The sequence below is a fragment of the Pagrus pagrus genome (assembly GCF_965226575.1).
Source record: "Pagrus pagrus genome assembly, chromosome: 21".
Lineage (NCBI taxonomy): Eukaryota > Metazoa > Chordata > Actinopteri > Spariformes > Sparidae > Pagrus > Pagrus pagrus.
Genome location: NC_140208.1, coordinates 8334170 through 8348966, shown reverse-complemented (window position 1 = coordinate 8348966; position 14797 = coordinate 8334170). Strand labels below are relative to the sequence as shown.

At 41.7% G+C, this 14797-nt stretch overlaps 2 protein-coding genes across 6 annotated transcripts in view; one reads left to right on the top strand and one right to left on the bottom strand.

The window, feature by feature from the left end:
- Positions 1–9954: 9954 nt before the first annotated feature.
- The window catches only part of clrn3 (clarin 3), a 92948-nt gene continuing 88105 nt past the window's right edge, over positions 9955–14797 (bottom strand). Inside the window, exons 1-3 of one of the 2 annotated variants that reach the window (XM_084341491.1) lie at positions 14716–14795; positions 10872–11057; positions 9955–10738 (exon numbers count right to left, since the gene is read on the bottom strand). In XM_084341491.1, the coding sequence (XP_084197617.1) occupies positions 10461–10738; positions 10872–10911 (318 nt within the window). In that variant the 5' untranslated portion in view covers positions 10912–11057; positions 14716–14795 and the 3' untranslated portion in view covers positions 9955–10460. Of the gene's footprint in view, positions 10739–10871; positions 11058–14715; positions 14796–14797 lie in introns of those variants that run through there. The other variant, XM_084341490.1, reaches the window with a different exon arrangement.
- ptprea (protein tyrosine phosphatase receptor type Ea) overlaps positions 14483–14797 on the top strand; it is a 59416-nt gene continuing 59101 nt past the window's right edge. For all 4 annotated transcript variants that reach the window (XM_084341483.1, XM_084341481.1, XM_084341482.1 and 1 more), the window contains exon 1: positions 14483–14587. The gene's annotated coding sequence lies outside the window, so the exon portion shown is untranslated. The remainder of the gene's footprint in view (positions 14588–14797) is intronic.

Here is a 14797-nt window from a genome sequence, read left to right as displayed (position 1 = left end):
TGTGGATTATCCAGAGATAATGTTTGTAAGTTAAATTCATGTCAAACACAACAAAAACTGTCAAACTACCCACAATCTGTGGGACCAACTCTTTAAACACACCACAGGACTCAGATCAATAGATCGCTTTGGAGGATCCTGAGTGAGAGAACTCAAAGTGTCAGTCATGTTCTCCAGTTTCAGCTCTCTGAATGACTGAGGGGAGATGGACATCACTTAGGGATCCCCAGGGGAAGAAATTCCTCCAAGACTTAGTGTTTTTCTTGCTGTTCCTCACAGATGAGCTCCCAAGCCAGCTCCATTAGGAGTCTTTGGGACAGGCTTTTCCGTGCGCCTCGCAAAATGTATAACCAGCCAAAGGGCAGGGTTTTGTCAGACAAACCTCTGAAGGTGTAATCCATAGTGTTAGAAGCAGAGTGGCTGACCTTTGGTTCGAACTATCTGATGTATATCTCCTTCTCTGGGGACAATAAATTCAAGTAACATTTAAAATAAACGTTGACCTTTTTTCTCATGACAGGCAGAGAGCGTCCAGGTTGGTTGTAAATCACCAGAGGAGAAGTGAGTGACACGTCTCAAATGTTTACATGCGGCCCCCATTCTTCTTCTCAGGATCTGAGAGGCAGGTTGGCAGCGCAGCATTTCCCCCCTATGCCTCCTCAGAGCTTGTGTTACTGCGTCCATACATCACCCTGACACGGGTGCACTCATTGAAACGGCCTGGCTAGACCCACGTCTCAGGATGATGACATATTTGCCATTCCACTCAGTGAGGTGTGCGAGCATCTTATCACTTATCACTGTCACAGATCCACCAGCTCAGACCATTCACATCCTCCATCCAGGTTTAATTCAAAGTGTACGTGAAAGATGGTTTCACTTCTTCGTGTCTGATAATTCTTTATGGATGAACTAATTAGCGGCTCAAACATTTAGGCTCCGACATCGATACTGCCCTGACCCTGCCTGGGAGTCCCCTTCAACACAGCTTCCCCTGCTCCTCCTGGGGGTAATGGAGGGAGGAAGAATGTGGAGGCAGGAAGTAAGTTTCCTCCAGGCAGATTGCTGGATGGAGAGGCTGAGAGACGGACAGATGACAATGGCAGAGAGGCCGGGGCCTGAGAGTCGCCTCAGGGAGACTTACACCCTGCTACGTGTTGGCTCCGGCCGCTACGCTAAGTGCACCGAGATGAGGCCTTCACAGCGGATTTGGCAAGGTGATCCCTTCACCGACCCCCCCCCCCCATCCATCTCCTTCCCGCCTCGCTCCTCTTCCTCCCTTCGTTGACACCCAACCAGGAGGTGATGAGTGGACACAGAGGGTGAAGACAGGAGTGTTATCTCCACTATTACCGCCTTGTGTCTTTGTGGTGGTCGAATTATTTCTGCATTACTTTTAGGCAACAGAACGAATCTCAGAACGAATCTCAGAACAAAACCAAAAAAAACTCAGGAAAAAAAAAAAATCATTTGTGAAACCAGTTAATTTCTTCAGGAGTGAAAATGTTTTCATGTGTGAATTTTTTTATTTTTTTTGTATTTCATGAAAAAACAAAATTCTCCTGAAAACAACTTTTTTTTCACTCGGTTTCACAAATGTTTTTTTTCCTTGAACGTTTTTTTTTTCATGTGTTTTCACAGATGGAAAAAAAATATAAGGAACTTAAAAATCAAAAATATTCCTAGCAAAACTTTATTTTCTACCAGTTCTCGAGTCATAAACAGGAGAAAACGCTTAAGATCAGAAACTCGGACACCAGAAAAAAAAATGTCTTCACTTGCCTCTCAGGGCTTCAGTGTACATGAGTCTGAATACAAATGATAAAGTTTTATGTAACTGGAATCTAGCTAACTTGGTCACATATTATATATAATAATACATATTAATGTATGAAGCAACTGTGAACTAACATTCCTTAACTGATCTAGTAAGTCTGAGCTAATCATATAAAGTAATACTGACATGATCTTTTGTTAATGGTGAGCAAAGAAATTCACAATACACCCTTCATCAATTCATGCATTAAATCATCACGAGTCACTCATTAGTTAAGCATTGCTAAAATATGATTTGCACCCTTATTATAAAGTGTTACAGATAATCTGGTTAAACTGTCTTGGCTTTAACTTGACTTGGCGATGTCACCTTGTTCCCAAATCTCTGTAGTTATTGTCATCATAGAATAGAAATAATGGCAAACTAAAAAAAACAGGACCCAAGTTACAATAAACCACAATCCTCCTTTAATAGACAGGGGCCAGGTCTGTGGTGAGCACGGGGTCATCTGGTTATAGAGGCTGACAAATTGTTTCATACACATGCAAACAGGCCTGAAGCACTTGTGATCCCTCCAGCAGGCAGACACCGTGTCTCCACGCTGGTGGTGAATGACACTGAACATCGCCTCCTGTAGAGAGGCTGCATTGTGTCTTGCACAGGATGTGGAGAGCCGATATCAAATTCTGCTCTGTTCAATGAACCTCTGTTTTATTTTCGGCAGGTGATTGCAGCTTTTAAGACTTTACATCACAGCTCAGAGGAGAGGTGGAAAACCTGATGATGAGTGGAGCAGAGGTGTAGAAGTATTGAGTTGCAGCAACACATTCCTGAAGGTAAACCCCAGGTAATGAGAAGCTGTGGTAATTTGTCGTGTCTTGTGTCGTGGTTCCAATCTCTATCTGTCTTTTTTTTTTATTCTCACTGCTCAAGGTGTTGATGCTGAGGCGGATGACTTGACAGATGAAGTTATACTCCTCATGACAACAGCCTCAAGGCCTTTTTCTGCGGTCAGCGCCGTAAAATTTCAGGCGGGTGTGACAATGATTGACGGCCTTATGACAGAGCTTTGCAAATCCTTTAATCCGTTCATAAAGCTCAATAGGGGGCACTTGATGCACTTTATCCTCGCACCTCTGCCCATCTGGCTTCTGTAAAAGACACTCAGTGCCTTCAGAGGCTTGACAGGAGCTGATGACATGCAGCGTTGAGAGCTTTTATGAGACATGACGTTTCATCAGCAGTATTTATGTGACATATAAAGAGAAGGAGGCGCTCTTTAACCTTCACATTGATCATATTTCCCCCTCAAAGTTTAATTTTTTTAAAAGTTTTTGCCCAGAAATATGTTTTTTTCCAAACAAGCGTAAGGAAATACTGTACAAGGCAGACTAGAATTTATATGTGCTGTCAATGGGTGCAGACTGCTGGAATCTCTGTAGTTTTATGGCCATATGGATCGGAGAACAGCTTGCAGTCTGTGACTGAGTGTCTTGGTTACAGTCGAGTGTCTGTGATCTATGGATCTGTGTCCCGCTCCAGTGACAGCCTGAGCTCCTCCTTCACACAGGAGCTTTTTATCTCATGGAGAAAACCCACTAAGAGATATAAACTCACATGCAAAGTACAATAATAAAGCAAGCAGGTTTTACTTGCTTGCTGGGAGTGTGATTTTATGTTGTTGTTTTCTGTCATATTACAAGCTGGTGTGACATAAGCAAGATATTTAATCGTCATGTCTAAAGGTAAAGCAGCCCCCATTTGTCAAACAACACTGACTAATCGATTAATTCCCAATCATTTGGTTACAATAAATGAAACTATTCCTTTAGTTCAAGTTTCAAACAGGCATTTGTTTGATCCAGTTATTGAATACTGCCCCCTTGTGCAAAGCTTGAGTAACTATCTCCTGGTGAGAAGAACTCTCACTCCTGTGAGAAATGTTTTTTACTTCAGTTCAGTTTTTATTCTTGGACAATAAAAATAATATCCAGTATAGTGAGAGGCAGAAAACCCAGTGGGCTGATTTGAAGCCTTCACCAAATAATGTTAAAAGTAACATACATAAAATAATGAGACGACATTAAAGTGATGGCAGACTAATGATTTTGATTTAGTTGCTGATATAGGGCTTAAAGGAAAAATTCACCCAAATCAGAAATATTCAGTCATCTACTCATCCCCATGTTGTTGGAAGTCAGGTGGAGTTTCAACAAAACATTTCTGGAGCTTCACAGCAAAACAGCGTTGTGACATTCTTTTAAACAGCTGAGGTAGATGGGGACTTGTTTTAAAATGTAAAAAAACAACCCCTAAAAAACCCAGAGATCCAAAATTGATTTGAAAAAACTTTATTTGGACTCTTGACATGTGGTCGAGCTTGTGCACCCGCTTCACACTTTCAGCTTCGCCTTTAAAAAGGTTGTAAATAACATCTTTCAAATCAATTTAGGATCTCAGGGACTTTGATTACGCCCAACAATTTGTATGGAGCCATTTTATGTTTTGTCTATGTTATTTTTTCACGTTTTAAAACAAGTCCCCATCCACTCCAGTTGTTTAGGAGATTGCTGTGATGCTCCAGAAATGTTTTGTGAACAACAAAACCTCACCCGACTTTCCATCATCATGGGGGGAAGTAGATAATGACTGAATCTTCATATTTGGGTGAACTTTTCCTTTAAACAAGTAGTTTAATAAGCGATTGTTTGCACGCCCAGTGTTCAGCATGAAATGAAGCTGGAGCTCGACTTACTGGTGACTGCATGCACCGCTGTCAGGTCAGCCAAAACACACAGTACATTACTTCCTCATTAAAGGCCTATTAAACCCACAGAAACCATTATAATCTGATTAATCAGTTGTAAATAAAAGGCTCCTCAGCTATTAATCTTATGTGCAGCGCTTGTCTGTTCAGCTTTAGGTCCAAACTGAACATGACAGCTCGAACTGGCCACAGACTGAACACACTACTGAACTAAATCAGATCACTGTGTGCCTCCTGTGTTGTTAAACACCTGAACCAGTTCCTGCAGGATGCATGAGTATCCTCAAAGCTAAAAAACTGAAAAAAGGAGAGGGAGAAAGAAATAAATACACAGAGACAGGCGGGAAAAAGAAACGAAGACAGAAAGAAAAATTCTGTGCAGAAAGTCGCAGACCATCTGACTTATTTTTTGTTTACGTGTGCTGGAGAATAGGAAATGTCTGCATGGCCCAGTTTAAAATGAGGCATCCATCTGGAGAGAAATGGGTCACAGAGAGCTCCGTATACAAGATATGCAAATATATAATGTGAGACGCACACTCATGTCAGCGCAACACTAATAACACCAGAATTTCTGCACGAGAAGTAATTTTTCACTTTCATTCTCGTTCTTTTGTCTCTTTAATCATTTCCCTCCATGGACCGTCTGTCTGAAATATAAAATGTGTTCATTCCTCTGCAGTTTGTGCTGTTTTTACCGCCCTGTTAATGTCAACTGTCTCTGTGTCCGGGGTCAAACGGCGTCAGTTTAGTTAAACCGTGTGCTGTGTCAGTAGGTTAACCGTGTGTCCCTACGCGTTTGCACCCGCTGATATCCATCACACCTGCCAATCAGGGGCGCATTAATCAACAATGGTGTCAAGCGGCATGGGGCAGAGAAAGTGCTCGTCCCCTCCCTCCATCCATCACTCTGGCTGTAAACCGTCACCGAGCGTCAGATGTAGATTTGTTTTTTCCCCACACAGACAGACAGAGTGGTCAGGAGCATTCTGCACAGATAGATTAGTTCAGTTTGTCTCCACGGTGCCTCGTGAGCCCAAGCCTCGATACCCCTCTCTGTCTTTTTCTCTCTGTCTCTCCGTCCCAGCCAGGTAAAGTGGAGAATTGGCTTCAGGTGATTTGGAGAAGATCTTATCTTGTGTTAACAGTGGAGTGACACCATAATGGAGCAGCAGGGGTGCAATTACCTTTTAGCCCTCCTCCTCTTCCTTCTCTCCTTCCCTCCGCCTTCACCTCAGCCTTCACTGACAAATTAAGATTAATGACGGAGATAAGTAGGGAACCTGCCTACCTTCCGATATCACACGCTCAGGGTTGAGTGTGAGAGCGACTCAGGAGTACAGCAAGGTACACCTCATCACTTTGAGTTATTTCTGTTCCCTGTAAATCCTGTCCGTCTCCCTTGTTGAAATTTTAATTTCGTTGTGCAGTGAAATGAAGGCTTGCCTCCCCCGTGACTCAGCGAATAGATAAAAATAAAACATTAAAGGCACGGTATGTCATTTTGCCTGAGACAGCTCTCAATCAAAACAAAACAAAAGACATAAGGAGCGTGGGATCATAAGACTGTTCCTAATGAGAGTCTGTCCACATGACTGAGCCAGAAATGTTTATCGATGATGATGAGTGTGACTAACAGCGCTGTGCACGTCACACTTTACAAGAACAAGTTCAAAGTTCAGTTCACACAGATTAAAATGAACTACACGTAGTTCACAGTCATTTCCTCTTTTATTCCCTTTTAAATGAGCTCCTCCGAGCTATTCTTTTTTAATAAAACCTTACCAATCCATCCCCAGCCCGCGGGAGTGTTGGGATTACAGCGATGCATCATTTTCAGCAGGAAAATAAAGAAATATTAACACATTAATAAAAGGATTTCGTTGGAATTATTACGTTGACTATGTCACAAATCGTGTGACTACATGACAAAGTCATAAACAACATACTAAACATCTCTAAAAAGCTTCATGTTTGAGACTCAGCTACTTTTTTTATACCATTGTGCTAATGAGGGCTCTGGTGTGATCAGATACCTCGCAGCAGCTTTGAGACTTGAACATCAGTGTCTGTCTTGAGACTGTGAAATAAGTCCAACGATGAATTTCCTGCAGTGAAAACAGTAAGTATTGTTGTCGTTAGTGTGATTGTTAGCCGTCCACAGGCAATCCCACGATGCCTTGGGCTGCGCTTTGGCCTGATCATTATGGTATGCAGTATCACCCACCACTGGATTAATAATCAACTGCAATAAACTTGAGCTTCAGTGATTCAACAGGTGTTTGTGGGATACAGGATTTACATACATGCACATATGTATGTATTGTGTACTTTTACTTGCGCAACACGTTCTTTTACTTTGACATATGAAACTTAAACAGCACGTCTGGAAGTCCCACAGTTCAAGAATAGAGCTCTAACCAAACTTTTTGCTTAAAAAAAGTTACATAATTCACCTTTAATATCAAATACTTTAGACTTTAGACTCAAGTAGGCCTACTGTTTTACTCAAGATGATCAGCCAGGATGATTACATAGATATACATACATGAAAATATCTGTATAATCTTACTCTTACTTGTACTTCTGATACTTAATTACATTTAACATCAGAATTTTTAGGTACAGTAGTACTATTTGTATGAGTGACTTTCACTTTAACCAAAGTAATATTTTAACACAATGCATTTACTTTTACTCAAATATGACGTCTAAGTACTTTTTACAAAACGTGTTTTGCAGTTGTTGCTAAGTCGTGTTGCTAAAACAAGGCAGTAGCAGTATCATAAATGTGCATTACCTCATAGGAAAATGCAGCAGGGACACACCTATCTTACTGACGCTGCAGGGAGAAGGTCACGCCGGAGTGATAAGGACATCAAATAAAAAAAGGCTCTGGGGTGTGATTGGACTTTTCAGGTTGGCAGGCTCAAGTACTTTCTCTGAGGAATGTTCTCACTGTGTCTTAGCAGCTTTGTATTTGGCTGTATTGATGATTTTAAGCGTGGGTCGATGTATTTATAGGTGAGAATCATTCTAAGGTGTTTGTGAAAGTGTTAAAACAATCGTTACAGACATTCCTCCCCCCCTCTAAACATACACCTACCTATACCTCTCAGTTGTCGGATGTCCCAAAGGTGGAAGGAGTCCAGACCCCTTCCCCCCTGACTCGCCGTGCCCTGCCAGAGTGGACTCTACGTGGCTGAAAATGTGCCCCCCCTGCCCTGCAGCTGGAGGTGTCTGTTTCACAGGCCTCTGTAATGCGGGACCTAGGGGGGTTAGGTTTCACAGGTACAAAAGTTTCCGCTTTAATCCTATCACACAGAGTGAGTGGTCAGGGCTCAGGGATTCTGCATAATCCCGGGTTTATCCATTCTGGTGAGCCGAGAGACAGAGAGTATGCAGAGAGGAAGAGATTACTGCCCACCTCTGATTTTATTCAATCGATGTTTGCACAGCAAACGGCGAGAAGGGTCCCTCAATAGCAATTCAGCTATTCCACACCTCAGTGCACACAGGAGAAGATTGGTAATAGATATAGTTAAATATCTCCTCTGGCAGCTGTTAAACAGCTTGATGTTCAGAATAAAGGGATCCTACATTAATTTAAAATGCCTTTATTCCTGTCTATAAGGAGCCGTTCAGTTCCTATCATGGCTAAAGTGGGATAAGTAGAGATGCCTGCTGCCTATGTGCCAACTGAGTGAAGTTTTAGTGTTTTGTTCTTGCAGTCTGTCAGAAGTCGGAGTGGGTCAGTGGCGAATTTCAAAAGGTGAAAAATAAAATAAGAGGGTCTCTAATGGCCGACAGATCGGTGCTGTGTTGTGAAGAGCTCATCAATTTCCCAGCAGGTGAGTTTGAGGCTTTGACGCGGCCTCCTCTGGAGAATACAACCTGCCCCGGCTTCACACTGGGCCTCAGCTGCAGGGTGACATCAGGCTGCATCATCAGGAGGAGTTTGATGACGGGGGAGCGACTAAATGTTAAAATCTTAATACTGATTGCTCTAAATCAGCCTTTAACAGACTAATCTTGGATTAATGACTAAAACTTGGCTCTGAATAAGGAGGTGGTGCTCAGACGGTGTATTTTTCTACTCTAACAGAACTTCTGTCAGGCCTGAAATGCTTTTGATTCATTGCAGAAAGCATGCATTCTCAGAAATTTAATACATATTCACGCTGACAGCCACAAAGCAGATTGCTGCATCCTTCCACAGCTCCCTTGAAGTGTGAGACTTGAAGGAAGAGTGGGTCTTTTGAAGGCAGGTAGAAGGCGTTGCGGGGCTGAGAGGTGCTGCAAAGGGCATGTCCAAACAGACTTTGGGAACTGAGTGATGGGACACGGGAAACGGTAAGAGGACACCCCGGCCCTGCTCCCATGTCAACACAGTCATGTGAATCACAGCTGTGAGAGCGTCTGAAGATCCAGGAGACAATGGATGCTGACTCTCAGCACGAGATGTCTCAGCTTCTACAGAATCAGCAAGCTTTGTTATGATCGCTTGTTTTTGTGTTTTTTGAAATCCTTCCGAGTGGATTAAACAGATCTGTAATAAATTCTCCCCAGGTGGATCCCACATGGAAGTGGATACAAATAAGATGCAATGTATCACTGAAGTTTAAAGGGCTCGACTTAGGCACTGCTTCTATCACAAGCTATTATTAGCCTAGTAAAGGTAAGTAAGTAAACCATGAGGCCTATGTCAGTGATTCAGTGCAGGTACTGAATGGAAATACAGTACACAGAAGGACAGTAAAACAGTTGGTTTTACATACATAAAACCAGAATTGTGTCCCTTTAATATTTCATAGAAAACAACATTGGATATTTTAATGATGTATTGACCGCTGAACTTGAATTGTTCTCGGTTTTCATTCAGAAATCTGGTCACCTCACCGTGGGGGTTCAGGAAACATTGGTCTATCTCAAGTCTGGAGCTTTCCTGTCATGGGAATGCCTGTGAGAACTTGTTTCCTGTGTCAGCGCTCAATCCTGCACAATCACAGCTATTTAACTTAACTGTCTTTAGTCAGACCTTTGACAGAAATACATCAACAATTGTCAGCCATGACTCATGAAAGACTGACCTAAGCGATAATCCACTAAATTTAACTCCAGGGGTTGACTTAAAAATTTGCCATGGGGTGTCTTTTTTTCATTTACGTCATCTTAGAGATAGAGGGCAGCAGAGATCAGTGAATCCCCTCCACCCCTTCCCACTTTTCTCCACTGCTCTCACCTTTGATTTAACCTTTAAATATGATTCATTGATCATTAACTGCATGTGTTTTGTGCCTATTTTTTAGCATGCGCTCCTGTATATGCGTAGATCTGACACATTAAATGAAAAGAAACCGTAATGAAAAGAAATCCATGCTTTGAAATGAAAAAGAGAAACAGCCTCATCTCATCTGTTTATCTGTTTATTTACATTCACTTACTTAATGCAGACACAAAACACACACATACAAAAAGTCACAGGGTTTCTGTGTAGCTGTTGATTTGTAAGACATGTTGACATGTGTGGAAGACTTCAAGACTCATTCCTCTTTGAAAAAGAGATTATCTTTCGGTTCAATTATTTTTTACACAAAATAAATAGATTTGTAAGAAGGTCAGTTCAAAATCAAAACAGATATAAATCTAAATCGACTGAAAACGATGGTATCAGCAAAAAAAAATTACAATACAGTGTGATAACTGATAAAACTGTTGCTTATAGTGTGACGACATTAAAACATGATATTGTGTTTTTCTATAGGCTATATATTTTTAGTGTACAACAAAGCTGTACATCCATATTTTACTGTACATATGCATCCAATTTCTGTCTATATTCTCCATTACAGAAAAATGACTCCAGGCCGTCTCGATGAGCAATTTATCAAAGTCCCTGAAAACTGACCCAGGCCACTAATACATCATGATCTCTTTGGGCGCATCCTCGGTGGGCCTCTGCTGCTCCCTCCTGTGCGTGTAGGCTGCGTGGTCGTACAGGTAGATCAAAACGATGGCGACGAGAGACAGCACCGTGTAAGGGATGACGAGGTAGTATCCTATCAGCATCTGCGTAGACTCGTTCTTCACGGCCACCTGAAGGTTGTTGGCCAATTTCACTACGACTTGCTCCGTAAGGTTGTTCACTTGTACATTCACCACGAATAAAATGAGGACCAGGAAGGACAAGCATGCTGCAGGAGAAAGAGAAATGAAAGGATGGGATAAAACTACACCCTAAGTAGTGCAATGCAACAATATGCTGATTTGTTTCCGGCAGTTATATTAGTCCAAGGTGGTTAATGCTTCGATATTTGTGTCACTTACCGCTGAGCGAGCTGCAGACGTAGATGCCAATGGGCCCCATGTAGGTCTCATAAGGGTTACTGACGCTGTTGTAGAGGGAGATGAGGATGCTGAGGGCAGAAAACAGCAGACACAGGACCAACAGGAGCACAGCCAAGGAGTGCAGCGCTACACTGACAACTCCTGTTTTTGCCAACTCAGGAATCACTACAAACACACACACACAGAATACAAGAACACAATGGTTATATTATTTAGCAGGCGTTACATGTATTATACTCTTTTACAATACCATAGTTGTATAAGCCACCACATTTCTGCAAACCACGGACAAGTTCGAATTCGTATGTGTTGTGTACCATATCGACAAAACGCGTCTTACCACATTAGAGTACATGTTTACTAGCCGTCTTTCATGACTGCAGTTCAAGTCTTTGTTTTAGCATTTGAAAGTGTGAAACCACTGGATCGGGTGTTATAATGAGACCTCTGGACATCTCCAGCCGTGTTAGTGGAGACAGAACCGGTTGTTTATAATGAGAACTTGGAACATCCACGGCCGTGTTTGTGGTTACAGAACCAGGTAAGCCAAAAACACGATCTTTTCCCAAGCCTGACCAAGTGATTTTGGTCCTAAACCTAACCAGAACATTCTTTGAGGGAATAAAACATTACATTTATTTATGAGTCGCAAGGAGGCGTTGAACACGGCTTAGTCACCAGAATGAAATGCTGACATTTAAATTCATACGGGTCAGACGTATCAATACGTGTCATATCACATTCACATTACATATTTGTGAGCTGACTTTCATTTTGGGGAGTGGAGCGCACGATGGTGGCGTAACAGCTGGGTGAGATGGCTGCCAAGCCAGAGACCATTATTCCAGACAGCGTTTCAACATCTGTAAGGACCTGATCAAAACATGATCTTTTGAGCATTGTCACGACATGAAACTCAAAATGTAAACCAAAAAAACATAAAATTGTAACATAAAAATATATAAAGTTTCAACATATCCGGGATATGCAGTGCCAACATTAATTCTGGTGAGTGGGTTGGGCGTACAAAGTCCAGGAACAGTTTTAGGTTTAAGCAACAAAAGCACTTTGGTTAAGGTTAGGAAAAAATATGTTCGGTCTGTGAAACAGTAATGAAATGTAATTTAACAGAGTCACTTTTGTTAAAGTAAGAGAAAGATCGTCATTTCAGGATACATTAATAAAAAGCTGATGAAATTTATTCTTAAGATCCGAAGGATTTGTGTACGTGGACACGAATTAACCATTTCATCTCCTCGGTAAACTGCTGATTCAAAGTAAAAAAGTCTTTCATTGCTGTCATTTGGAGGCAGGAGTCTGAGAGACAGATATCTTAAATCTTTGGGAAAATCAATCAACTTTGAAAACTTTGGAAAGTTACCTTGAAATTCTACATTCGCTAAAAAGAAGGGGCAAAAGCTTCTTTCCAAAACCGCTCCAAAAAGGTCCAAATTGAGCGTAGCGGATCCATTGAAGAAGTCGCTGTTGCCTGAAGCGCAGTCTACAGTCGTCTGAGACCAATGTGTTGACATGCAATACCCCAACAACCCAACAGACCACGAAGTAACCAACGCACTGGACATGAAATGTAGAATCTTCTTAGTGGAAGGCATTGTCGCTGTACTCCAGTTGCACTAGTTAAATCTAAATCACGGCGTCTCTTCTCTAAAGCGCTGATGAAGCCTCAGAAGCAGATCAGGACCCTCTGATCCTCTGAAGATCCAGTGTAAGAGTTACCTTCCTGGGTGGAGTGAAATGTGGGCTGATGGTCATAAAGTCTTCTTGATTATGGCTGTGACCTTTGGTGTGAAGAGTAAAGACAGAGCTGGTTGTCATGGTAGGGACACCTATCTCCCCAACATGTTTACACATCATAACTGTGCCACGTCTGGGCTCGGATATCTGTTGTCTGAATGTGGCGTGAGAGTCGGGAAACATTTTCAGATTCATACTGAGTTTAACCAAACAAAGCCACATTCGAAAGACCTTTTTTAAAGACGGCACCTTTAATGATTCTACGTGGCGTCTACGCACACACCCGCTTTGAAGGAAAGCACGTTCACAGCCAGGGATTCAAAGTCCTGCTCTTGAAATAGCAGCATCATAAAACACAATGCCGATTAATTATTTACTCGTCTCGCTCAAGAAAAGTTACTGGAAGAGGAGCATGTGCGTAATCAATGAAGCCCTAAAACCATAAGAGGGGTCGGGATGATTTCACAGAAGACAAGAGGAAATGTTTGGCTCACGATAAGAGAGGCTGCATATTAACACAAAAGATACAAATACCATAAATAAATGGAGAAAACTCAAGTGTTCCTCTGATTTATGGCACAAAATGAAGCATCCAGCATGAGTGGAGCTACAGTACGAAGATTCAGGACTTCCTGGCAATGGTAGATAAGGAGAAATCAACAGGATGTGTTTGTGCTTTTGCAAATTGTTTACACCAATCCTCTTCTCTCTTTAGATGTAACTTAATTGAATTAACTAAAAGATCATCACTGCAGCAACAGGCTTATATTTTGTCCTCTCGCACATGTATCCCAGTCGCCAGGATAAATTAAACCACAGACACTCTGTCTGTATGTATAATATCAACCCTTATACATTATCAAGTTCATATTACATTTTCGTATGACCTGATTTCAACGGAAGGATGTGGAGGAGATTGCGGTGGCGGTAACTGGGCAAGAGATCAGTGTTTGAGGTGGCGTTTCAACATGTGTAAGCGTTACAACAGTGGATATTTTTGAGGAAGTGTTGTACGTTTTCCAGCTGTGTCTGTGGCAACGAACCTGCACATTTATGAAGAGACTGTCCTGATATCTTGTTAAAAATACTTTGTACAAAGTTTTAACCATGTTAGTGGCGTCAAAAGCCAAACCATGAACAAAGACATGCATCGTCAACATTTATTCTGGTTATTGTTTTAATCACGTCTGTATTAGGTTGTAGAGGTACATTTACAAGATTTGAGGCTCTTTACTCTTTACTTAAAGTTACATCTTCCTCAAAATCCTACAGAGAATGTTTAAAAATGAATATAATCAAAGTATTGTTTACTTTTAAGCCTATTTTTGACAGTGGGAATACTGTTTCATGTTATTAAGGTAGAGGTAATGAGCTCTTGGGGGCTAATTCTTACACAAAATTTGTTATAATCACAATCATCATTAAAAATACTACTTTTGACAATGTCAGGTGCAATATTACCTTTAATTTCATCTCAATATCATTGTAAACACCTTTTCTATTTAATTTTGATTGTATTTTACTTATTTTATTTTTATGTCAGCAGTCTATTATGTTATAGTGTTTTATTCTGCTGTTTCTGTATTTTGTGAGATTCTCTGGCACAAGAATTGCCTTCAGGATTGATAAAGTCCCATCTTATTTAATCTCTTATCCTCAAATGAAACAAGAATAACCCAAAACAAACAGTTTCCAAAGACACTTCTGGCCCCTGGCTCTCGTTATAAAAGCCCACATGATGTAATAAAGCGTGTGTCCAGGCTGTGGCTCCCTTCTCTTGGCTGAACGCTGAGCAGGATGTGTGCTCGCTGACAGCCAGCTCTGTTATGTTGGAGTAAACACAAACTCCTCCTTCCCGGTGACAGGCGGCAACACTGAAGCGTCGCCTCGCCTTTTCCAAGACAATCTGCGCTCAGGACTTAAACGCTGAAGCCATCAAGGTGAGTGATATGATTACTTCATGTCATCGCTCCGTCTTCTGCATCTTGACACACATCTGGCGCGTCGGAAACGTCAAAAATATTCAGTCATTCTTCAGCCACACACACACACACCGCCGTGTTGTTACCTGTCCGTTACGCACAGCAGCGCACGGTGGGTTCCTCACATGAAACGTCCATTTCAGGTCCAGCTTTTAATGTGGCAGTGAA